Source organism: Salmo salar, chromosome 12 (assembly GCF_965601325.2).
Source record: "Salmo salar chromosome 12, fSalSal1, whole genome shotgun sequence".
Classification (NCBI taxonomy): domain Eukaryota; kingdom Metazoa; phylum Chordata; class Actinopteri; order Salmoniformes; family Salmonidae; genus Salmo; species Salmo salar.
The window spans coordinates 84429762-84456167 of record NC_138302.1 but is presented as its reverse complement, the minus strand read 5'-3'; the positions used below and the strand labels follow the sequence as shown (position 1 = coordinate 84456167).

Genomic DNA, 26406 nt, shown 5'->3' with positions numbered 1-26406 from the left:
TATAGATATTTAATGTGTTATGTTATAGCTTTGGTGAAGAAATGGGTCATATGTTTGGTGTGGCAGTGTTTGTTGCCACCCTTTGGTGTACATTATCACTCCATTATCCGTACATTATCAGGTGATTATGCTTTTGGATTACATATGTTTTGGAGCTGGATATGGAGTGTTCTATAGGGTGTATTGTTGCTCTGTAGCTCTCTGAGTCCCTCCTCACCTAACAGATGGTCACATCTAGCTAGCCTCTGAAAACAAACATACGCTGAGGAGTTGCTGACAGGCTGGTTCAGAAAGGGCTTGAACTGCCCTGGAATGTGTCTGTGTTAAACTTCCTGTTCAGTAGCACATCGCCAGTGATATACAGTGTCATGAAAAAGTATTTGCCCACTTTGACTTTCTACATTTTTTTTGCATATTTTTGATACTGAATGTTATCAGATCTTTAACCAAAACCTAATATTAGATAAAGGGAACCTAAGTTTACAAATGACAAAAAAAAATGGATACTTATTTTATTTATTTAATTAACAAAGTTATGTAAGACCCAGTTCCATAAAGGCCTGATTGGTGGAATGCTGCAGAAATGGTTGTCCTTCTGGCAGGTTCTCCCATCTCCACAGAGGAACTCTGGAGCTCTGTCAGAGTGACAAAGGCCCTTCTCCTCCGGTTGCTCAGTTTGTCCGGGCGGCCAGCTCTAGGAAGAGTCTTGGGGGTTCCAAACGTCTTCCATTTAAGAATGATGGAGGCCACTGTGTTCCTGGGGACCTTCAATGCTGCAAACATTTTTTGGTACCCTTCCCCAGATCTGTGCATCGACACAATTCTGTCTCTGAGCTCTACTGACAATTCCTTTGGCCTCATGGCTTGGTTTTTGCTCTGACCTTCACTGTCAACTGTGGGACCTTTATATAGACAGGTGTGTGCCTTTCCAAATCATGTCCAATCAATTGAATTTACCACAGGTGGACTTCAATCAAGTTGTAGAAACATCTCAAGGATGATCAATGGAAACAGGATGCACCTGAGCTCAATTTCGAGTCTCATAGCAAAGGGTCTGAATACTTATATAAATCAGGTATTTCTGTTTTTCAAAAGAACAGTTTTTTCGCTTTGTAATTATGGGGTATTATGTGTAGATTGCTGAGAAAAAAAGAATAGTTAATCCCTTTTAGAATAAGGTTGTAATGTGGAAAAAGTCAAAGGGTCTGAATACTTTCCAAGGACACTGTAGGTCCCCGACAGATGTGAATCACACAGATGACCTATTAACAGATGCTTGGCTGACACACGTATTAAATCAAACTTTATTAATATAGCAAATGTAATGCTATTTATCGTTGATTATTGACGTAACCCAGAGTTATATTTAGATCCTGTATGAAAGACTGGTAATATCAGATTCAGTGGTGAGTATGTTGAGAAATGTGTGTGGATAGAGTTTATTTTAAGGTCCTGTGGTTTGATGGAGGACATGGGCATGACTCCCGCCTTGTCTTGGTATTCAGACAACTTCCTGAGAGACAGTCAGACAGTTACATAGGAATGTAGTTTTCACTATGTTCAACAGAGGGACTTGAATGTAAACCAGCACTTGCCTGCTTTGGCTTTAGACAGGCATACCAGAGTAGAGTTACCGGTTTAGAAACAGGTCCTGCATAAACATGGATATTAATAAACTGCTTTTTACACTTTTGAAATAGCAGATACATTTGATTTATTTTTACTATGCTGTGTTGTTTTCACTTTGAAGCTGTGATACACCAGGACAATTTTGTTTGAAGTTGACATAACAATATTAATAATAATAATAATTATTATTATCATTTTTAGGTGGCTGCTCATATTTGTCCTATTTCACACATGTATTAATATGAATATGCGAATTTGAAATGTGTTTTTTGCATATCCCACTCTCCTGTAACGTCCGTCGTTAGAGTGAGACCAAGGCGCAGCGTGGGTTGGGTTCATCATATTTTAATATAAACGGTGAACCAGCAAAAACAATAAACAAGAAGTAACACAACGAACGAACAGTTTCGCAGGCTACTAACAGCAGTGCAAAATCAACTTCCCACAAAAGACAGGTGGAAAAAGGGCTACCTAAGTATGGCTCCCAATCAGCGACAACGATGTACAGCTGTCCCTGACTGAGAGCCATACCAGGCCAAAACAAAGAAATACAACACATAGATAAGGAACATAGAATGAACATAGAAATAGAAAACATACATCAAAACCCCGAAACACACAAAACGAACACCCCCCTGCCACGCCCTGACCAAACTACAATAACAAATAACCCCTTTTACTGGTCAGGACGTGACATCTCCCTATAACACCCTCGGAGAGTGGGGACATGGCCAGACATCTTCCTCTGATTATGTACATCTTCGTTCTGTTAGCGTGTAAACAGTGGAAGACTTTAATTAGACCTACATGCTTCCTGTACTGTTTTTTATCTCCACAATTGAACAACTAAAAGTAACATACAGTACATGAACATGTGGTATTGTAGAGCTGTTGTTTTTTGGTGGTCTCCTGACATTTTTTAAGTAGAATAAAGGTAAACATTTAACAGGATCTTCCAGCTTATTTAGTGAAACCTCAATGTTTGTCAAGCAGCAGTATATGAATACCATCCTGCTAAGCCCTACCCTGTAGGGTCCCACAGAGTGTTTGTGTTTGGTGGAGGGCCCAAGCAGTGGAGAGACGGCGGGCCTCTCAAACAGCACTGCCCTGTCTGTAAATGGCTGCTGAACCGTGGAGAAGAAATCAAACAAACACTCCAGTCTCACATGGAAGGTTCTGAAGGAAGCGTCCTGTTACTGTTTCCTTGGGAATGTCTGTCAAATGCATTCTTAATTTCGTCAGAGCTCAGACCGTCAGATGACCAGAGAAAAGCATCCTTGGTGGATGTCCATGGCGGTATTTGCAGAGATGTGGAGGAAAGACAATGATAGATATACTTTTCTTAGAAGGAGCATCTCTTAGACAGTATTAAGATGTCAACAACACAATGAGACCCTCTCTAGCACTTGTCACTGATCTGCTGTGTTGGGTTTCAACAGTGTTAGTGGAAACCATCATATAAACCCCACATCGGTATGCCTAACAGGGGTGGTTTGTGAAATGTGTCAGTTGAGCGTGCATGTGTGTGTTACTGTGTTTGTGTACAGCAATTTTCTGTCCCAAATGGATACATTGCTCTCTTGTTCCCCCTCTCTCTCTGCAGAGCTGAGGTCCACTGGCACTGCCCAGCACTTTGCCTACCTGCTGAACACGTCCGACTACCGTATCCTGCGTATGGACGAGGACCACGACCGCATGTACGTGGGCAGCAAGGACCACATCCTGTCCCTGGACCTGCATGACATCAATAAGGAGCCGCTCATTGTAAGACCTTACAGTCACTAACGCTTCACCTCTTCACCTTCCCTTACCTCCTGTCACCCCCCATCACCACTTCCTCCCTTCCCTCCCATCTCCTCTCCTCTCCAGGGCTCTATAAACCCGGGTGAGGCTAACCCTTTACCTCAGCTCTCAGAAACGGCCCCCGAGGGTCATATGTCCCGTTCCGCTGCCCTGTGTTGGATGTTTTGATTAGCTCACCTCTAGTTTGTATTTGACTGCACAATTCTGGCGATGAGGGTTGTAAAACTACAAAAACTAAATCTAGATATGACCATTCCTAGTCGGCTAATAGTACCGTGGGTGGATATCCCTGTGGCAGGTTTAGCCCCACAGCTATAAGTCCAGTGATGTTGAACGGGTTGTGCAATGGGTTGGGTTATTGCTATAAAATGACCTCTGTTTCCCCCCTGCCTTCAGCTCCACTGGCCTGTCTCCCAGCAGAGGAAGACTGAGTGTCTTCTAAGTGGAAAGGACACCAATGTAAGTATTTCTGTTGACTCTCCATTTCCACACAACTAATTCAGCATTTATGTTTCAGGTCAGGTGATTTGTGCCACCTGTAACTTGAAGTCATGTATTTTCTTTATATATTGAACATCTATAAAGTATATATTTTTTTACTCACTTCTATTTGTGTGCCTGTATTACTAGGTGTATATAGCCTAAGTATTTATTTGAGTTTTTAGCTCACTGAAAAAGGGGTCAAGCGAAACCATTCTAGTGGCACACACCTGTGTGGATTTCATTTGGCCCTGTAAAAGCCTGGTTCCCCTCTGTCTGGCCAGACAGACAGGGCAGGACTGGAACTGAACAGCTCATAGGAGACCAACCAGCCTCACTGTCTCCTTTCGGCCAGTGTAGGGTGTGGATAAATAGATGACTGTTATACTGGTATATTGACATTCTGTACCTTGTTCTATCTGGGTATCATTCAAATTGATAATCCATTCTTGTTTGTCTATGTTTGTCCCCATGCAGGGCGAGTGTGGGAACTTCATCCGTCTGATTGAGCCGTGGAACAGGACCCACCTGTATGTCTGTGGGACTGGAGCCTACAACCCCGTCTGTACCTACGTCAACCGCGGACACAAAGCACAGGTTAGAGCTCCGTGCCTTTTGGAATACACTAAGTGTGTGTTCCCTAAGCTAAAGTACACAGTGAAGAGGTGAAGGAGGGAGACTACGGCTCTGACATTTAGTCTCCGTCCCACACCTCTAACCCAGCCTTCCTCCCTTCCATCTTTCTCTCGCTCTCTCTTTCCATCCCCACACCTCTCTTTCTCTCTCTACCTTTCTCTCAATCCTACTTTCATTCATACCTTCACAAACCTCTACCCCTCCTGATATCCACAGCTTTATCTCCTGCCCCCATGCCTAGGCAACCATTGGAGTCTCAGCCTGCACACAGCTGTCGTCCCCAGCGCACTGTTGCTGTTAGCGTTACTGTTACGGTGCTGTCTGTTTAGTCTCACTCCTTAATTGGAAGTCTTGAGTTTCCTGGAGCCGGGCATCACCACCACAGAGTACTTCCCTGTTTTATTGCCCCTCCAATACCCCCAACCCTGCTGCTTTTAATTCAATACTTGTTCCTTAACGATGGTCCTGGGGCATTTAAGAAGGAATAAATAAAAGTTGTGGATAGATAATATTTCCCTGTTTCCTCCTCTCTGAGGACACAGTTAGACCTCTTCACACCCCTCTGCTATTTCATATGGATCCATATGACCCTTACTAACAAAGGGCATCCATCCATCCATCCATCCACTCATAGCTCTAGCAGCCCTGTGCCTCTCAGTTGGCCTGCTCCCTCTTTGCTCCCTCAGCCTCTAGTCCTCACCATGTGAGGAGTTGGGTAATTGGCCATGGCAGCTCCCATTATGGGGTGCCAGTGGAATGTTCTAGTTATAGTACATTAATGAGATGGCTTTTATTTTCCCTTCACATTGAACAGACAGGTCAGACTCTTCCCGTGAGCCCTCTCTCTCTCTCTCTCTCTCTCTGGAGTTAAGTATGGGAGCAGAGATGTAAAATGGTACAACCATACACACACACAGCTTTTTCAGACAGGAAACCATGAGAAGGCGAAACGCTGCTCAATGCCAGAAATTGGCTCATTTTCTAATGTGGATGTATACACACACACGGACACTCCTTCTCATACTTCAGGAACCTTCTTTTGTACCTGAAGACATGCAGATCAATTGTTAACAACTTGCCAGATTTCAGAATTCTTTCTTTTTCAGTTAAGCCATTATTCAGGCGTGATTTCCTTTTTACAAACCTAAAGGATAGTAGCCTACATGGGGCTATGATAGCTAGTATTGTCTGTAAAAGCCAAATATTGGTTCTTGGCAGTGGCTCAGGCCAGAGTTGAGTGGATATACCATACTGTGAGAGACTGTATTGACTCAACGACAGGGTATAGAACGGATATTGCTGATGTTCGTGCCATCTGGTGAAGTTAAGCTACACAAACATTCATCGCACAGAGAATGTTACAGAATGAGAAATGCATACATTTTCCTCACAAGCTGTCCGAATGACATTATTTAAACAGTCATGCAGTCACATCAGTCCAAGACCAGTTTACAGAGTTACTGAGCTCACGTCAGGTCCTGCCTACTGCAGGTGCGTAACGTCCCAAATGTGTCGCTGTCTCCTGTTTTAGGCCGCCATGCACCTGCAGATGCCCCAGACCGGAGCGAGGGCTAACCGCGCGGCCGAACCCAGCGCTGTGTTCGAGACACTGGGACTAAAGGTGGGACGTGGGTCAGGTGCCCGTCACTAGCCTGGGCGGTTCTGCCTGTCTGCCCCTGAACCTTGCCCCTATGGCTGGGGAGTGCACTGGCGACCCACTCTGGGCCTCAGCTTGCATGCCATGCGCACTCTGTCTCCCCCCTCTCTCCCTCTCTCTCTTTAGGGGGGGGGGGGCTGTGCATGTCTTCTGACCCCTCTGTTCTCTCTGTGCTCATTCTGTGTCTTGAAGCACTTCTGTCATCATCAGTTGAATTGTCCCACTGCGTTGGGTCTCGAGTGTAGTTGACCGCTTATCTCCTCACTGCTAAGCATGTCTTCTCTAGACCCTGTCCATTTGGAGAAAATAAATTGGTCATTCAAATGTTTGTCTGTTTTTGTTTCCTCCGTCATATTTCTGTTGTGCTTTTCTCTCGTTGGTCATTTGTCAATTTTTGTGTATGCCCCATCATTTGAGCACTCTCTCTTTCTCATGCTCACTCACTCACTCACTCACTCACTCACTCACTCACTCACTCACTCACTCACTCACTCACTCACTCACTCACTCACTCACTCACTCACTCACTCACACTCTCTCTCTCTTTCTCTCTCTCTCTCTCTCTCTCTCTCAAACACTCTCTGTCGGTGTGTGTGCTGTTGAACTGATTCTCCAGTATTTGTGTCGCCTGCTTCTTATGCATGAGAGAGATGAAAGTCCAGCACTTTGTGATTTTCTAGACAAGGTCAGACAACATGTTAATACACTACACAATCAAATATAGATCTTTCATTGAGGGTTAATACAGTATAACACTGACACCATCAATGACTGATGTATGACAGTGTTTCTAACTAATAAGCCCATTTGTGGTACATAAATTCATCTCTTTCCTCTCCTCCTTACATTGTCCTTTCACTTGTGTTACAGGACACAGAACACCCCACCCTCCAGTCCTTCACCCCCCACCCCACCCCACCACCCTCTCCCTCTGTAGGAATGTGGGCCAACCTCTCCCACAGGTCTCACACGATTAACGTCTGACCCACTCTCACTGCAGACCTGTTGGTTCAGGACAAACACAAACTGCTAAAGCAGAAAGGAAATAATAGATCCACATAGCTGAGTAACACCATTCACAGTACAGGAAGGAAGTCTTAACCCTTAGAAGGACAGGACCATTATGTTTGAATGGGTTGCATGCAACACTTAGTCCTCTGTCGGGTAACATCTTTCATAAAGGGTTTAAAAACATGTTCAGAGAATATCCCTTTGGCACATGTGACCACATGTTCATTAACATCTGGCATCTCTTGCAGGGAGCTGCCAACACCTTCAGATTTACATGTGTGGTTGATTTTAATCAAAGGTGAGAGGGAATATCATAAGGGTGCACGTAGGAGCCAGTGGAGAATAACGTTGGCAAGCGCCTCACTTTCTCCTGCTCGGGTGTTGACGGACAAAGGTGTCTTCGTCTCTCTGCTCCCCTCAGTCCTCGATTGGAGAGTGAGGGATTAGGGGATTTTACTTGTTCTGGTTTGTGGCAAGGCTACAGGGCATGTCATCGCATGCCATTGGCTGTTTCTATCCGCGACTCCAAATACCTGACAATTACCTTTCAGTGCTGTGTATAGAGACGCCAGGAGTCATGAGCATCAGTCATCCAGCCTCCATCCCAGGCATGTTTTTGCTGAGCAGAAGTACAGGTCTCAGCAGCAGTAGGGCTACATATACAGATTTAACCAAGAGAGGATAAGAGACTTTTGGCATATGAGAGATTGTTGTGCAGAGAGAACAGCCCTTGACGCATTATACCCTCAGTCATTCTAGTGCACTAGAGAGGCATTAAAAGAGTTGGATTGAGATCCTGTTTTTTTCTGAATGCAGGCACTCTCATTAGTCTATGTTTCATCCTTTACAAACCACAATGCCTTATAGGCCCCAGAGGACCTACTAGAAGAATATTGAACTGCCTCAGTTTTCCCTCCACCAGGGAATCACACTGACATGATGAAGACCACTATGAATTTATTGCTTCTTTCTTATGATTTTTCCATTTCAGGAATACATATGGCATTTGGAGCCAGGAAAAGTGGAGTCTGGGAAGGGAAAGTGCTCCTATGACCCAAAGCTCAACAGCGTCTCGGCTTTGATCAGTGAGTATCATCATCCAGGCCACACTTGGCCACATGGCTGGAGATGTCCCAGTCCAGTCCAGTTCACCCAGTTTGTCCCCGTGGCTCTCTCAGTGACTCTGACGGTCCCTGAGGCCATATCCCCTGTGTATGCCTCCTTTTATCTCCCACTACTATAAATAGCAACCTTTATCCCCAATCTTTTGGGGGGCAACTTTGTTAAAAATGTTTGTATTGCCTAAAATCTGTCCAGGCAGACAAATTATCCTTTTTCATTCTGTGCCTATTTCCCATGAGATGGATAGCAGAGCAATGCTGATCTCATCTCTGATGATAAAATCAGAAGGCATCATACCTTGTTAAGAATCGGATTTAATGTAATGCGTCTGTGTGTAGCTGGTGTAGATGAGTCAGGCGCAGGACAGCAGATATGAGTAATGTACGCAATTTTACTCAGCAATAATCACAATACACGTCAAAACAAATCCAAGGCCACAATAACGGACCGCAATACAATAAACAATCACTCACAAACAAACATGGGGGAACAGAGGGTTAAATAATGAACAAGTAATTGGGGGATTGAAACCATCTTGATATTTAATGAAAAATGGAGAACACTATACAAAAATAAACCAAAGACAGCAAAACAGTCCTGTCAGGAAAAACTCTCAAAAGAAAGCACTAGACAGAAACAATCACCCATAAAAACCCAAAGGAAAAACAGGCTACTTATGTGTGACTCCCAATCAGCAACAACAAACTACAGCTGTGCCTAATTGGAAGCCACACGGCCAAAATCAACGAAACAAACCAACCTAGAAAAAAGAACATAGAACGCCCACCCAATGTAACACCCTGGCCTAACCAAAATAAAGAACAAAAACCCCTCTCTATGGCCAGGGCGTTACAGGAAGCAGGGAACCAGGACAAATTAACCCCCGTCTCCACCAGTTAACATCAGCTATGGGTGACTAATGGCGGGGAATAAGAACTGGATACTACTTTGACCCCTAAAAGGTCACACATGTAGGTCTACCCCCTCACCCCTACCCCTAGATATCATACACACTCTATACTGTAGATCAGGGCCTGTGTTGACTCTACTTAGTAAAGACCTGTAGTAGTATAGTTGTATAGTTGTTGCTGCCTTTGCCCTGGGCCCCTGTTGTCCCATTAACCCCACCCCTGAGAACTCCCCGTAGCTACTAAATGCATGCTGGGACACCTGCTCTCATATGAGACCCAACCAGCAACTGGAGGACCAACATTCAGTCTCCCCACTGATTAACAAGACTCTGGTCCTTCTACCCTGTGTGTGCCTTATTCACATAACTTTAAAAAGCCTGGGTAGTGGCTAGTCCCTTTGGCCAAACAGCATGATCTTTATTATGTGTGTATTATGATGTATGCTGTTCATCTGTCTTTGTCCACACTGTGTGCTAAAGATGTCTTTGACATTGACACCCTGGTGATGACAGTCTAAAGATATTTTGCTGGACGTAGGTAAGGGAATGCCCTCACCAAAGTCGTTGACTGTTCTCTCTGCTCCTGCACAGCAAGCGGTACCGGAGCGCCAAGTCTAGGACAGAAAGGCTCCTTAACTACCCCAAGCCATAAGACTGCTGAACAATTAATCAAATGGCCACCCGGACTATTTACATTCCCCCCCCCCCCCCCCCATTTGTTTTTACACTGCTGCTACTCGCTGTTTATTATCTATGCATAGTCACTTCACCCCTACCCCCATGTACAAATGACCTCGACTAACCCGTACCCCCGCACATTGACTCGGTACCGGTACCCCCTGTATATAGCCTCGTTATTGTTATTTTATTGTGTTACTTTTTACTTTAGTTTATCTGGTAAATATTTTCTTAACTCTTCTTGAACTGCACTGTCGGTTAAGGGCTTGTAAGTAAGCATTTCACTGTAAGGTCTACACCTGTTGTATTCGGCGCATGTGACAAATTAAGTTTGATTTGATTTTGATTTTAAAGTATTGGGCACTAGGGTCCGCGAGGGGGTCTTGCCAGGAACAGAAGGTTTAATTTGGGTAGTGGGGGTTTCTGTGTAAGGAGAGCCTCAGTACTTTATGCCAAGGGTGTGGCTGGCTTTATATCAAAGAATCAAAGTATTTGGCTAAGCGGATTAATCTCTTTCCCTCTCATTCTGTCCTTCCCTCTCCCCTCTCTCTCAGATGGTGAACTCTATGCTGGGGTCTACATTGACTTCATGGGAACAGACTCTGCCATCTTCCGTACTGGGAAACAGACCGCCATGCGTACAGACCAGTATAACTCCAGATGGTTAAATGGTAAATAAATGTCTTCTTTAATAATATTTAATGTTTACAAAATCCTCAACTCTCCCCTTTAATAAACAGGAAATGCAAACAGTTTGTAAATGATATCAACCAGATGTTCAGTGATCTTCATATCCTCCTATGCATCTTTCTCTCCTTCTCGCTCTCCTTCTCCCAGACCCTTCCTTCATCCATGTGCAGCTCATCCCTGACAGTGCAGAGAGGAATGACGACAAGCTTTACTTCTTCTTTCGTGAGAAGTCTGCTGAGATGGGCCAGAGTCCTGTGACCCAGGCCCGCATCGGTCGGATCTGCCTGGTGAGCACAGCCTCAGAATGGATTGTACTAATAATGAGACCACATTCACAAATAACAATGCATGTGACATGCACAGCAAATATACCCCAGTTTCATTAAAAAAGGGAAAGGAACCAGTCTGGGTCTATAGAACTAATGTTTGTCTAACACTGACTCGCTGAAATCCATGTGTATTTAACCTCCATGTGTATTTAACCTCCATGTGTGTCTAACCTCCATGTGTATTTAACCTCCATGTGTATCTAACCTCCATGTGTATTTAACCTCCATGTGTATTTAACCTCCATGTGTATTTAACCTCCATGTGTATTTAACCTCCATGTGTATCTAACCTCCATGTGTATTTAACCTCCATGTGTATTTAACCTCCATGTGTATTTAACCTCCATGTGTATTTAACCTCCATGTGTATTTAACCTCCATGTGTATTTAACCTCCATGTGTATTTAACCTCCATGTGTATTTAACCTCCATGTGTATCTAACCTCCATGTGTATTTAACCTCCATGTGTATCTAACCTCCATGTGTATTTAACCTCCATGTGTATTTAACCTCCATGTGTATCTAACCTCCATGTGTATTTAACCTCCATGTGTATCTAACCTCCATGTGTATTTAACCTCTATGTGTATTTAACCTCCATGTGTATCTAACCTCCATGTGTATTTAACCTCCATGTGTATCTAACCTCCATGTGTATTTAACCTCCATGTGTATCTAACCTCCATGTGTATTTAACCTCCATGTGTATTTAACCTCCATGTGTGTCTAACCTCCATGTGTATTTAACCTCCATGTGTATCTAACCTCCATGTGTATTTAACCTCCATGTGTATCTAACCTCCATGTGTATTTAACCTCCATGTGTATTTAACCTCCATGTGTATTTAACCTCTGTGTATTTAACCTCCATGTGTATCTAACCTCCATGTGTATTTAACCTCCATGTGTATTTAACCTCCATGTGTATTTAACCTCCATGTGTATTTAACCTCCATGTGTATCTAACCTCCATGTGTATTTAACCTCCATGTGTACAATACATGTCTCTATCCTTCAGATGTGACCCTGACATCTGACCCTATGATCCTCTGACCTCCCGACTGGTAGTCTTAAAACTTATTAAAGGATGTAGTATATTAGCTATTCAGGTAACAGAACAGCATGGTAAAAGCCAGATCCCCTAAACCAGTCCAGCAGCCCTTCCTTCTACAGCAGTATCCTCTAGTTACAGGGGTATTCAACTCTTACCCTATGAGGTCCAGAGCCTGCTGGTTTAATGTTCTACCTAATCATTAATTGCACACACCTGGTATCCCAGGTCTAAATCAGTCCCTGATTAGAGGGAAACAATGAAAAAACGCAGTGGATCTAGCTTTGAGGTCCAGAGTTGAGTTTGAGACAGCGTGTGGTAATTTCCCTGACCTTCTCCCCCAGAGCTGCAAATTGAGACGATCAGCAAAAATAAATAACAGGGAATGTGTTTGTCCCTGTAGGGTCAACTTGGAGTTTAGGATGCATCTTTCTGGGCTTTGCTTACAAACATGGAGAGCATAGTGTTTATTCAGTTAGTCACCGTGGGTGTGTGCTTGCATGTGCGCGCATGTGTCAGATCTTTAGCTGCTCACAACTGTTTATTTGAGTGGATCAGGTAGTGACCCTGCACACAAACACCCATCCCTCTCTCAGTGGGTTGTACACTCTATACTGTTCTATCATTCACTGGTCCCCAGTGATACTGTTCTGTCATTCACTGGTCCCCAGTGATACTGTTCTATAATTCACTGGCCCCCAGTGATACTGTTCTGTCATTCACTGGTCCCCAGTGATACTGTTCTATCATTCACTGGCCCCCAGTGATACTGTTCTATCATTCACTGGTCCCCAGTGATACTGTTCTATCATTCACTGGCCCCCAGTGATACTGTTCTATCATTCACTGGTCCCCAGTGATACTGTTCTATCATTCATTGGTCCCCAGTGATACTGTTCTATCATTCACTGGTCCCCAGTGATACTGTTCTATCATTCACTGGTCCCCAGTGATACTGTTCTATAATTCACTGGCCCCCAGTGATACTGTTATATCATTCACTGGTCCCCAGTGATGCTGTTCTGTCATTCACTGGCCCCCAGTGATACTGTTCTATCATTCACTGGTCCCCAGTGATACTGTTCTATCATTCACTGGTCCCCAGTGATACTGTTCTATCATTCATTGGTCCCCAGTGATACTGTTCTATCATTCATTGGTCCCCAGTGATACTGTTCTATAATTCACTGGCCCCCAGTGATACTGTTCTATCATTCACTGGCCCCCAGTGATACTGTTCTATCATTCACTGGTCCCCAGTGATACTGTTCTATCATTCACTGGTCCCCAGTGATACTGTTCTATCATTCGCTGGTCCCCAGTGATACTGTTATATCATTCACTGGTCCCCAGTGATACTGTACTATCATTCACTGGTCCCCAGTGATACTGTTCTATCATTCATTGGTCCCCAGTGATACTGTTCTATCATTCATTGGTCCCCAGTGATACTGTTATATCATTCACTGGTCCCTAGTGATACTGTTCTGTCATTCACTGGTCCCCTCTTTTTCACTTCTATACATATCTGGATACTCTTAAGGCTGTTCGATTTATTGTCTCTACACACTCCTAGTACCCAAATATATGAACAAATGTACAGCGTAATTGCTCAAAAAATTTAACACAAAATATATGAATACAATTTCAAATCCCAGTTTGGGACTTATTACACATAAATATGTGTAGACTGTTGTGTGCAGTATGTACAGGCCTACAACCATCATGTGGGCATTACAATGATATATGTGGTGAAAACAATTTGTTAGAGCAATATTTATTTATATATGACCTGGCAGTGTAGTTTCCCCATAAAAGTGGAATGTGCTTTAAGGAGAATGTGTTGGTTAAGGAGGAGAAAGCCTCTAAATCACATCTACTGGGTTTGGCTCTCCCTTACTGGGCTACAATTTGGCTCTAAATAAAAGGAGACAGTGTTTACCATCTCATCTCCTCACAACTAACCAGTTGTCAACGATTCGCCAGCTCGCTTTCCAAACCGGGCTGCTTTTTTAAATATGTACAATGTGTGTGGGAGACTCCACCTGTGTTTATTTTTGGTGGAAGGATGTGAGTGTGTGTGTGACGAAGACCATGTTTTGTCCCTCTCTCTCCCCCTCTCTCTCCCTCCGCTTCTCCCACTCTCTCCCCTTCTCCCTCCCTCTCTCTCTCTCCCTCCACTTCTCCCTCTCTCTCTCCCTCCACTTCTCCCTCTCCCTTCACTTCTCCCTCATTATCTCCCTTCGCTTCTCCCTCTCCCTCTGCTTCTCCCTCTCTCTCCCTCCTCTTCTCCCTCTCTCTCCCCTTATCCCTCTCTCTCCACTTCTTCCTCTCTTTCCCCCTCTCTCTCCCGCTGCTTCTCCCTCTCTCTCCCCCTCTCTCTCTCACTCCGCTTCTCCCTCTCTCTCTCCCTCCGCTTCTCCCTCCCTCTCTCTCCCCCTCTTCCTCTATCTCCGCTTCTCCCTCTCTCCCCTCCCCCCTCTCTCCCGCTGATTCTCCCTCTCTCTATCCCGCTCCCTCCGCTTCTCCCTCTCTCCCCCTCTCCCTCCGCTTCTCGTCCTCTCCCCCTCTTTCTATCCCTCTGCTTCTCCCTCTCTCTCCCGCTGCTTCTCCCTCTCTCCCTCTTTCCCTCTCCCTCCTCTTATCCGTCTCTCTCCCCCTCCCCCTCCCCGTCTCGCTCCCTTTCCCTCTCCCTCTTCTTCTCCCTGCAGAATGATGACGGTGGACACTGCTGTCTGGTCAACAAGTGGAGCACTTTCCTGAAGGCTCGGCTCATCTGTTCAGTGCCGGGGGCCGACGGGATCGAGACACACTTCGACGAGCTCCGTGAGTTCTCCTCCCTTCCCTTGCTATGGTGTCACCCGTTATCCACATTAACGTGAGGCGCGAGGAACCAGACAGCCTGTGGCATGTCTTGAGGTTTCCCATTGGTATTAATACTGTGTCAAATAGAGACCACAAATTATGATGGAACTGACTCCAGACCAGCTAGAGGAACTAGTTGGTGTTGCCTGTCCTTTATAATCCTGCTTGCACTATCCACCCAGCCTGATCTCAGACCAGTTTTATCTCTGCATACCACCACCTGCCCAGGGCCTGACGGCACTGCACACAGCCCAGTCCCTGTCCCATATGGCAGCCTCTTCCATTACACTCGATCCTCCTGTGGCCCATATGGCATGCTGTAATGGGAATTGCACACACTCCGGTAGTGTACTTATTATTTTCCTTCAAGATGTCTCAAACAAAAGGCTTCTTTTTCCTGGCTGTGCATTAAGAGGTGCTCTCCCCTCCTGTAATTTACTGGATATGAGGGGCTTGCTGCCTCGTGGCAGACAGATCAGGTAGCCAGGCAGGAATGTCAGGTCCATTACCATGTCTTTCTCTCTCTCTGTCTCACTGCTTCCAAATAGAGCGTTGGAATGATGAGGGTTCTGATGGTTCTGTGACGGAGTCTACAGTTACTCAAGCCCTAACCTCAGCAATAAAAAGCTTCTGTGACTTTCTATTTGACCTCTGCTTTTAGGTTATGGTTGAGTAATTCTGCTCGCGTGTGCATTAGTCTTGGACTTACCTGAACACTATGGCACAATGGTAAGGCTTTTTTTTGTTAATGGTAACCATTTCACCCAAGTAAATGAAAGGATATCCAAACCGCAAGCACCGTACTCACTCTGCGGTTATAAATGACTTTGTGTCTTTATTTATTGACATAGACATGCCGTGCACACTGGGTTTAGGGGAGAGTGGAGAGCTGGCGCTGGTTCACCTGCACGGTTCAGGATATTGCTTTAATAAAGGTGGACGTGTGTAAAGGCACAGGCTGCTGCAGTCTCCTAACGAACAAGAGACACTTAGCTCAGCTGTCATTACAGTACATCCATACATCCCATACTTCAGACAAACCTGATGCCAGTGGGCACAGCTCACCCCTGGCAGGTACTGTACCCCCAGAAAGGGCATGTGTTAACTGGGTATAGGTGAGCTCCATGCCAAGGTTCCAGTTTACTGCTGGTTTATAATGGCTGGTCTAAATTTGTCCTCAGGTTGTGGTGTAGACAGGGGAGAATAAGGATGGTAGGATTACTCCAGTATTACAAGACAACAAGATCTATGTACCTTCTAGATAATATGCACTCTGAGTATCTCTAAAACGTACATGCCACCGAAGTATTTGGGTTTAGCCTACCTTGATGTAAGAAGAACTTTGCAGCAAGCCGGGACTGGTTGCAAAAGTACCTGGATAAAGAGAACAGATGAACTTACATTAACCCTCTCTCTATTAGTGTTGTAGTAAAGTAAAGAGGACATTGGGGTCATTATTGAAAACGGTGATGAGCCTTCCAGCCCAGCTTTAGGTCTTGTTGTTTGGGAGCAGTATTATGTGTGACTGCTGTTAGTGAGGGACGCCAGAGACTCAGAGGGTTTTTACAGTTGGAAAGAGAGCGATATCAGGCAAAGCTCCAGCAGAAATACATTCTTTCTGAGGAAACAAAAAATGTGTAGACTGAGTTTTTATTGCCTTAGAAAAGAGGAAAGGGCAGTTTCAGTTCCATTCGTAGCTCTGATTAAAGAGATGCTCCAGAAATGTGGCTACTACTAACTATTTTTTAAACCTCTTGATTTGGGCTTCGTGTGTCAATGTGTAGTTCATACATAAATAACCTATGAGCAGAATTACTGTCTTACCTCAATTAGCCACGGAATCCCGAGTTTGAAAGCAACTGTTTTTCTAGAACCTGCGCCATTTTCCCTACACTTTCCCCCACGTTGGTTAGCCCCCTAGCAATTCGAGTTCAGCCAATGAGCTTTAGCCTCTCTCCATATGAGTGACAGCTAGCAAGAGGCACATCATGCACCCACACCAGACCGAAAAGAGAGCAATGACGTGGTGCACATATCTGTACGTACACTATGTAGACATCCCTTCAAATTAGTGTATTTGGCTATTGCAGCCACACCCGTTGCTAACAAGTATATAAAATCGAGCACACAGCCATGCAATCTCCATAGACAAATATTGGCTGAAGAGCTCAGTGACTTTCAATGTGGCACCATCATAGGATGTCACCTTTCCAACAAGTCAGTTTTTGTCAAATTTCTGCCCTGCTAGAGCTGCCCCGTTCCACTGTAAGTGCTGTTATTGTGAAGTGGAAAGGTCTAGACAAAAATGGCTCAGCTGCGAAGTGGTAGGCCACACAAGCTCACAGAACGTGTGCTGAAGCGCGTAGTGCGTAAAAATCATCTGTCCTCAGTTACAACTCTAACTACCGAGTTCCAAACTGCCTTTGGAAGCAACATCAGCACAATAACTGTTTGTCGGGAGCTTCATGAAATGGATGTCTATGGCCCAACAGCTGCACACAAGCCTAAGATCACCATGCGCAACGCCAAGCGTTGGCTAAAGTGGTGTAAAGCGCGCCGCCATTGGACTCTGGAGCAGTGGAAACGCGTTTTCTGGAGTGATGAATCACGAATCTGGGTTTGGCACATGCCAGGAGAACGCTACCTGCCCGCATGCATAGTTCCAACTGTAAAGTTTGGTGGAAGACAAATAATGGTCTGGGGCTGTTTTTCATTGTTCGGGTTAGGCCCCTCAGTGAATTGAAATCTTAATGCTACAGCATACAATAACATTCTAGACGAGTCTGTGCTTACAAGTTTGTGGCAACAGTTTGGGGAAGGCCCTTTCCCGTTTCAGCATGACAATGCCCTTGTGAACAAAGTAAGGTCCATACAGAAATGGTATGTCGAGATCGGCCTGCAACGGAGCCCTGACCTCAACCCCATCGAAAACACCTTTGGGATGAATTGGAACGCCGTCTGCAAGATAGGCCTAATCGCCCAATATCAGTGCCCGACCTCACTAATGCTCTTGATGCTGAATGGAAGCAAGTCCCCGTAGCAATGTTCTAACATCTAGTGGAAAGCCTTCCCAGAAGATTGGAGGCTGTTATATCAGCAAAGGGGGGACCAACTCCATATTAATGCACATGATTTTGCAATGAGATGTTCGATGAGAAGGTGCCCACATACTTTTGGCCATGTAGTGACGATGTACGCAATTTTCAGGGACTACTTTCAAAAGTATACAAATGTACCGGAGAATCCCTTCAACAAGCTTTCCTGTTGCAAACTCTTCTCTGCCTTGTCAGAATATTTATATTTCCAATCAAGTAGCTTTTCCCCTTTATGATAATAATATTTTGGGGGGCAACCGACTGCTGTACATGTATTGAGCTAATGATAGCTCCTGTTGTCTGTCTGTTTGTGACTGCCATGTAGTTTATCTGATTCATCCCTTTCTGTACTGGATCAGCTGTGTGTCTTGGTGGGGCTCATCTGTTATATGACAACCCTGACAGCCCTTCTCTCTGTGTCTGTAGTAACCCATGACCGTTCCGCTATTCTGCCTTGAGCAGCTGTGGGCTCTGGAGGAGGGTGTGTGTGTGTGTGTGTGTGTGTGTGTGTGTGTGTGTGTGTGTGTGTGTGTGTGTGTGTGTGTGTGTGTGTGTGTGTGTGTGTGTGTGTGTGTGTGTGTGTGTGTGTGTGTGTGTGTGTGTGCTTGCGTATGTGTGTCTGTGCATACGTATGTGTATGCATGTGTGTGTCTAGAGATTAAAGGTGGTTAAGGAGGAATAAGGACCATATGCTCTGTTTCAGTCCCTCTCCTTATCCTCTGCTATGGGAATGAAATCATAACCTCAGATTCTCCCCTGAGAGAGCCTTGAATGACACTCAGAGCGTACACATACAACTGGACTCACCAGGCCTGCAACACCATTCTGTCATTCAACTGGACTCACCAGGCCTGCTCACCTCTACTGTCATTCAACTGGACTCACCAGGCCTGCTCACCTCTACTGTCATTCAACTGGACTCACCAGGCCTGCTCACCTCTACTGTCATTCAACTGGACTCACCAGGCCTGCTCACCTCTACTGTCATTCAACTGGACTCACCAGGCCTGCTCACCTCTACTGTCATTCAACTGGACTCACCAGGCCTGCTCACCTCTACTGTCATACAACTGGACTCACCAGGCCTGCTCACCTCTACTGTCATTCAACTGGACTCACCAGGCCTGCTCACCTCTACTGTCATTCAACTGGACTCACCAGGCCTGCTCACCTCTACTGTCATTCTGTTGTGTACATACAATTAGAACTATGTCAACCGGACAACTATTGTTTTTAGTATGTCCCATTGCAAATACTAGTGAATAAAAATGTGCCCAGTCTACGCAAAAGGAATAATTTGTGACTATAAGACTTGTAGAATGTATTATACGTCAGATCATTGTCCATTGAATGCCATATACTGCTTTCAATTCAAGTTGTAGAGTTCTCACAGGTTCTTGACAGCGTGGTATGTGTAGACATTAGAGGTCAACCGATTATGATTTTTCAACACCGGTGCCGATTATTGGAGGACCCGAAAAAAGCCGATACCGATTAATCGGCCGGGTTTTATTTTTATTTTTTATTTGTAATAATGACAATACAACAATACTGAATGAACACTTATTTTAACTTAATATAATACATCAATAAAATCAATTTAGCCTCAAATAAATAATGAAACATGTTCAATTTGGTTTAAATAATGCAAAAACAATGTGTTGGAGAAGAAAGTAAAAGTGCAATATGTGCCATATAAAAAAGCTAACGTTTAAGTTCCTTGCTCAGAACATGAGAACATATGAAAGCTGGTGGTTCCTTTTAAGTATATTGAGTCTTCAATATTCCCAGGTAAGAAGTTTTAGGTTGTAGTTATTATAAGAATTATAGGACTATTTCTCTCTATACGATTTGTATTTCATATACCTTTGACTATTGGATGTTCTTATAGGCACTTTAGTATTGCCAGTGTAACAGTATAGCTTCCGTCCCTCTCCATGCTCCTACCTGGGCTCGAACCAGGAACACATCGACAACAGCCACCCTCGAAGCAGCGTTACCCATGCAGAGCAAGGGGAAAAACTACTCCAAGTCTCAGAGCGAGTGACGTTTGAAACGCTATTAGCGTGCACCCGCTAACTAGCTAGCCATTTCACATCGGTTACACCAGCCAAATCTTGGGAGTTGACAGGCTTGAAGTCATAAACAGCGCAATGCATTGCGAAGGGCTGCTGGCAAACGCACGAAAGTGCTGTTTGAATGAATGCTTACGAGCCTGCTGCTGCCTACCATCGCTCAGCCAGACTGCTCTATCAAATCATAGACTTAATTATAACATAATAACACACAGAAATACGAGCCTTAGGTCATTAATATGGTCGAATCCGCAAACTATCATCTCGAAAACAAAAAGTTTTTCCTGTCAATGAAATACGGAACTGTTCCGTATTTTATCTAACGGGTATCATCCCTAAGTCTAAATATTCCTGTTACATTGCACAACCTTCAATGTTATGTCATAATTACGTAAAATTCTGGCAAATTAGTTCGCAACGAGCCAGGCGGCCCAAACTGTTGCATATACTCTGACTCTGCGTGCAATGAACGCAAAATTACACAATTTCACCTGGTTAATATTGCCTGCTAACCTGGATTTCTTTTAGCTAAATATGCCGGTTTAAAAATATATACTTCTGTGTATTGATTTTAAGAAAGGCATTGATGTTTATGGTTAGGTACAGTCGTGCAACGATTGTGCTTTTTTTCGCAAATGCGCTTTTGTTAAATCATCCCCCGTTTGGCGAAGTCGGCTGTCTTTGTTAGGAAGAAATAGTCTTCACAGTTCGCAACGAGCCAGACGGCCCAAACTGCTGCATATACCCTGACTCTGTTTGCAAGAGAAGTGACACATTTTCCCTAGTTAAAAGAAATTCATGTTAGCAAGCAATATTAACTAAATATGCAGGTTTAAAAATATATACTTGTGTATTGATTTTAAGAAAGGCATTGATGTATAAGGTTGGAGCAACATGTACAGAAGCGATTATATGCAACTCAGGACAGGCTAGATAAACTAGTAATATCATCAACCATGTGTAGTTAACTAGTGATTATGATTGATTGATTGTTTTTTATAAGATACGTTTAATGCTAGCTAGCAACTTACCTTGGCTTCTTACTGCATTCACGTAACAGGCAGGCTCCTCGTGGGGTGCAATGTAAAGCAGGTGGTTAGAGCGTTGGACTAGTTAACGGTAAGGTTGCAAGATTGAATCCCCGAGCTGACAAGGTAAAAATCTGTCGTTCTGCCCCTGAACAAGGCAGTTAACCCACCGTTCCTAGGCCGTCATTGAAAATAAGAATGTGTTCTTAACTGACTTGCCTAGTTAAATAAAAAATAAAAAAACGGCCAAATCGGCATCCAAAAATACCCATTTCCGATTGTTATGAAAACTTGGAATCGGCCCAAATTAATCGGCCATTCCGATTAATCGGTCGACCTCTAGTAGACATGCAGTGTCTTTATCCTCTGGTCAATGGCCATTCCCCTACTACACACTGGCAGGCTGGCCACTTACTCATGAATTCTGTTTTGTGAGGTAGATGGGCCTCCTGAGAGGAGAATGTGGGCCAGTCAGAGAGCAGGCCAGCAGGGAGAGACAAACTGCCCAAATCTTAGGTAGAGTTCTCGCTGGGACCCCCAGAGGCTTGTGAGGTATGATTCCGTCTTCCTCTAGGGGTTAGAATCCGCTCATGGATAGAATGGTTACTTTCCAAAGGTGTGGTCTCTGAAGCTCTTGGTCTTTTCTTTGTGTGTTTTACTATATTGTGTATGTACAGACAGTACTGCATCCTTCACCTTGGCCTACTAGTCCTTCCTGTGGAGATGTCTCTCAGTTCATTTCCTGTTGCTCTATAGAGATGTGCCATGGGCTTACACCTCCTGTTTCCGACAGCAGGATACTGGAATTCAGTAGTACAACCCTGGAGGAGGAGGCTAGCCACATCTTCTCCTTTCATCTTGGCTTTGACCCCATCCTCACTGCTAGTCTCCAATTCCATCAAGCCACTGCATGACTGTGGTCCAGTCACACAACCTCTTTAAGCAACACAAAGCTTGACATGCCTCTGACCTGCAGTTTGAACGAGGAGAGGAGAGACGTGTACATTGGCGCATCCTGTTTGACACCTTTGGATCCCTAAGAGCAGAGCTGTTCTGCCTGTTCTGATGGGAGTTCAGGTTTTGTGAAAGGTGTGAAAGGCAAAGGGTGTTTCACAGAATAACTTTTGATGGAGTGACTGGAGCTCTGTAAATATTAGTGGTGATGAGGAGTGTGCTGTGGAACGTGACATTTCTTTAGTCTGTCCTCTTTGCACTGACTTGATTGTCTCTGTGTATCTGTCTTTTAGGAGATGTTTACATACAGCCGACGCAGGATACCAAGAATCCTGTTATATACGGAGTCTTCTCTGTCTCAGGGTGAGTGGCCAAACTTATGTTCAGATACTTTTATTAGAAAATATTAAGAATAATTATTGAAATATACTTTCATTGTCATATTATGTTCATTTTTGGTTTATTTCAGTTCTTTTCCCACTGAGCTGTCTATCTCATCCCTCTCCATACAGCTCAGTGTTCAAGGGCTCAGCAGTTTGTGTCTATTCCATGGCTGACATCCGCCAGGTCTTCAATGGACCCTTTGCCCACAAGGAGGGGCCCAACTACCAGTGGGTGGCCTACACTGGGAAGATCCCCTACCCTCGGCCTGGCACGGTGAGCCTCACCCTCCCATGACCCTGAGTGTTAATACCAAACCAAGCTGGCATAAAAGATACTTAGACATCAAATAGAAATCGTTTGTCTTTCAAGCAGGACACAAACATCAGCCTTCATACCCATCCACAGTCCTCCTGCTATAAGAGTCCTGAAATCTCTCATTTTGATGCTGTAATCTCCCTAGTAGTAATTTAAGTGGTTGTTAATGTTTCTGTGGTGGGAGGCAAATGTTTTAATGCTAGTTTCATTTTCAACAACAGTGTCCCGGTGGAACGTTCACCCCCAACATGAAGTCCACCAAAGACTACCCAGACGAGGTGATCAACTTCATGCGGAACCACCCCAATATGTACAACGCTGTGTACCCAATACACAAGCGCCCCCTGGTGGTCCGGACCAACGTGGAGTACGAGTTCACCACCATCACTGTGGACCAGGTGGCCGCGGCAGACGGGAACTATGAAGTGCTGTTCCTGGGAACTGGTGAGTCCTCACTAGTCTATATTCATGTGAAATATAGCAGGCCTACATCACTCTTTGTACAAGGTCCAAAGATGTCAAACAGATTTCCTTCTGAAAGTAAAACAAAGGAAAAATGTGTAAATAATCCCAAGGCAGTCTCGCCAGATGGACCTGCTGTCTTTCTCCCTATCATTTAACCCCAGGAGCAAAGCTTTTGAACGCCTTTTTGTCAAAATGGATGTTTCACCAATAAATAGGGTCATTCTTCTCATCATTCACTTTAAGTAAAAGCTTTTGGGTTCTCTAGGGCGGGGGGGGTGAGAGGAGAGGGAAAGGAGGAGGGGGGTTGCAGTAAGGAAATCCATCACACTAATCTCACCACCGGTACCGTGCAGCGGTAGGGATTTTTCTGTTTGTCTCCTTTCTTTGAACTTTTTAAAAGCTGAAGTGACATCACTCCCCTAGTGCATGCAGCCCATACATGCAGCACATTATCCCCTTTGTGTGTGTCTTTGTTCTGCTCTGCGTCTCTGGGAGACTAATGGCTTTTTATATGAGCACACCGTGCTCCACTATGCCCAGAGTCAGTGTAATGTGTAGGACAAAAGGTGAACACAGAGAGATCTGTCTGAAAGTGGTGAAGAGTACTGTAGTGTAGTGCTAAGGCCTGATGGAATGAGGAGTGAGAATTAACCTTTACATTAGCAGAGGAATGTAGCGAGGGCAGTTTGATTAACTGGCAGCAAGGCAGGGTAGTGTCGGGTTACAACTAATCTCCTTCCCAGACACTTCCGATCAAATGCGCGAAGAGTCTGATGGATCAATGCGTCAAACTTGGCCTTCTTTAGCCAATACAGAAAGACTGGGCGAAACTCCCGGCGCATTGGCTTAATCGGCTTAGTCTACTAACCAATCACGCTAGCGCAACACAAGCACTGAGTCACGCCTCGTAGTCGTGTGGTTCGCTAAAATTAAATGACGACAAATACTCAGTAAGATCACTCCCACTAAGACCAAAATTGAATCATTGATGTACCAGGCGTTTATGCGCAATAGTCTGGGGACAAGGTTAGGTTACAACAGGTATGTAGTAGTTTCAAGTCTCAGGTGTTTCCTTGGGCCACAGACAGGGGAACGGTTCAGAAGGTGATTGTGTTGCCCAGAGACGACCTGCAGACTGAAGAACTGGTCCTGGAGGAGGTAGAGGTGTTCAAGGTGAGCACTAACCGTCTTTCTTATTTTTCTATCCTCTCTCTCTCTCATTTTCTCTCTCTGTCTCTCTCTGTCGCTCTGTCTCTCTTTATGTCTCTGTGTCTATCTCTCATTTTCTCTCTCTGTCTCTCTCTGTCTCTCTGTCTCTCTCTCCCTGTCGCTCTCATGTCTCTCTTTATGTCTCTGTGTCTCTCTCTCTCTCTCTATGTCTCTCTCTTTCTTTCTCGTGTCTCTCTCTTTGCCTCTCTATGTCACTCTCTGTCTTTCTCTGTCTCTCTCTGTCTCTCTATGTCTTTCTCTCTGTCTCTCCCTGTCGCTCTCTTTCTCCCTCTGTCTTTCTCTTTCTCTCGCTCTCTCTTTCTATGACTCTCTCTATGTCTCGCTCTCTCTCTGTCTTTTTCTCTCTCCTCTCTCTCTCTCTCTCTGTCTCCCTCTCTCTCTCTCTCTCTCGCTCTCTCCCTCTCTCTCTCTCTCTCTGCTTATACCCATGTATATTTTCAATAACTTTATAAGACTGATCAATGCATTGTCTTCCCATTCCAGGTTCCTACTCCGATTATAACAATGAAGATCTCGTCCAAAAGGGTAAGCATGTCTGTATAAAACCTTACCTAATAGACCTATATATCTTTCCTGGGATAAAGAGCCAAGGAGCTGAATTAAATGAAGGGAAATGATTTAGGAATGCCATGAACTACATGTATACAGCTGTGGAACTAATGTGTCCCTTCATAATTTATAGAAGGCCTGCAGTCTGGTTTAGACAATGAAAAGACAAATATGGAAAATACATTCAACTTTAGTTTTGTCTTTCACTGTGATTAAAATAGTTGGCCATGGATACATGACATGACATCATTCTTAGAAAGGGTTGCAATTTTACAACAGCTGATCGTAAAAACTGAAGATTGCCTTAGAACAATGGAAATCTTAGTTATACAGAAAGGGTGAGCTCTCCCAATGTGCTCACAACTCTTCCAATAAGCAAATTATATTATCATGTTACATTGTTATGGCTTTGATGGATTCTTATCCCCTGTAAACCTCTGCACTGAAAAAATGGAGAGCCATCATAGAAGCCACTCTGCATCCTCTGTTCACTGATACTCTGTCTCTGTGATATTAGCTGGATATTCCCATACTTTATCCAGCTGTGATCTAACATCCTCCCTGGCTTCCTCCTCTAACAGCAACAGCTCTATGTGTCTTCTGAGCTTGGTGTTACCCACCTGGCCCTCCACCGCTGTGACGTGTACGGGGAAGCATGTGCTGACTGCTGCCTGGCCCGGGACCCCTACTGCGCCTGGGACGGAAAGTCCTGCTCCCGCTACTCCGCCTCGCAAAAGAGGTGAGCATCAGCATGAGCTGCTCAGAATGGATCTATGGATTGTTGACTGTCTCTATACATTGTTGACTGGCTCTGTACATTGTTGACTGGCTCTATACATTGTTGACTGGCTCTGTACATTGTTGACTGGCTCTATACATTGTTAACTGGCTCTATACATTATTGACTGGCTCTATAGGTTGTTGACTGGCTCTATAGATTGTTGACCGCTCTATAGGTTGTTGACCGCTCTATAGGTTGTTGACTGGCTCTATACATTATTGACTGGCTCTATAGATTGTTGACCGCTCTATAGGTTGTTGACCGCTCTATAGGTTGTTGACTGGCTCTATACATTGTTGACTGGCTCTATAGATTGTTGACCGCTCTATAGGTTGTTGACCGCTCTATAGGTTGTTGAATAGCTCTATAGGTTGTTGACTGGCTCTATAGGTTGTTGACTGGCTCTATACATTGGTGACTGGCTCTATAGATTGTTGACTGGCTCGATAGGTTGTTTACTGGCTCTATAGGTTGTTGACTGGCTCTATAGGTTGTTGACTGGCTCTATAGGTTGTTGACTGGCTCTATACATTATTGACTGGCTCTATAGATTGTTGATTAGCTCTATAGATTTTTGACTGGCTCTATAGGTTGTTTACTGGCTCTATAGGTTGTTGACTGACTCTATAGATTGTTGACTGGCTCTATAGGTTGTTGACTGGCTCTAT

At 44.5% G+C, this 26406-nt stretch overlaps 1 protein-coding gene across 2 annotated transcripts in view; it reads left to right on the top strand.

Moving 5' to 3' along the window:
- LOC106565754 (semaphorin-3F) overlaps positions 1-26406 on the top strand; it is an 89884-nt gene that overhangs the window by 54684 nt on the left and 8794 nt on the right. The window contains exons 3-16 of one of the 2 annotated variants that reach the window (XM_014133235.3): positions 3233-3393; positions 3829-3891; positions 4390-4509; positions 6080-6169; positions 8208-8301; positions 10481-10597; positions 10764-10903; positions 14709-14823; positions 22308-22377; positions 22527-22671; positions 22935-23157; positions 24263-24351; positions 24892-24933; positions 25539-25696. In XM_014133235.3, the coding sequence (XP_013988710.1) occupies positions 3233-3393; positions 3829-3891; positions 4390-4509; positions 6080-6169; positions 8208-8301; positions 10481-10597; positions 10764-10903; positions 14709-14823; positions 22308-22377; positions 22527-22671; positions 22935-23157; positions 24263-24351; positions 24892-24933; positions 25539-25696 (1627 nt within the window). The remainder of the gene's footprint in view (positions 1-3232; positions 3394-3828; positions 3892-4389; positions 4510-6079; positions 6170-8207; positions 8302-10480; positions 10598-10763; positions 10904-14708; positions 14824-22307; positions 22378-22526; positions 22672-22934; positions 23158-24262; positions 24352-24891; positions 24934-25538; positions 25697-26406) is intronic. The other variant, XM_014133237.3, reaches the window with a different exon arrangement.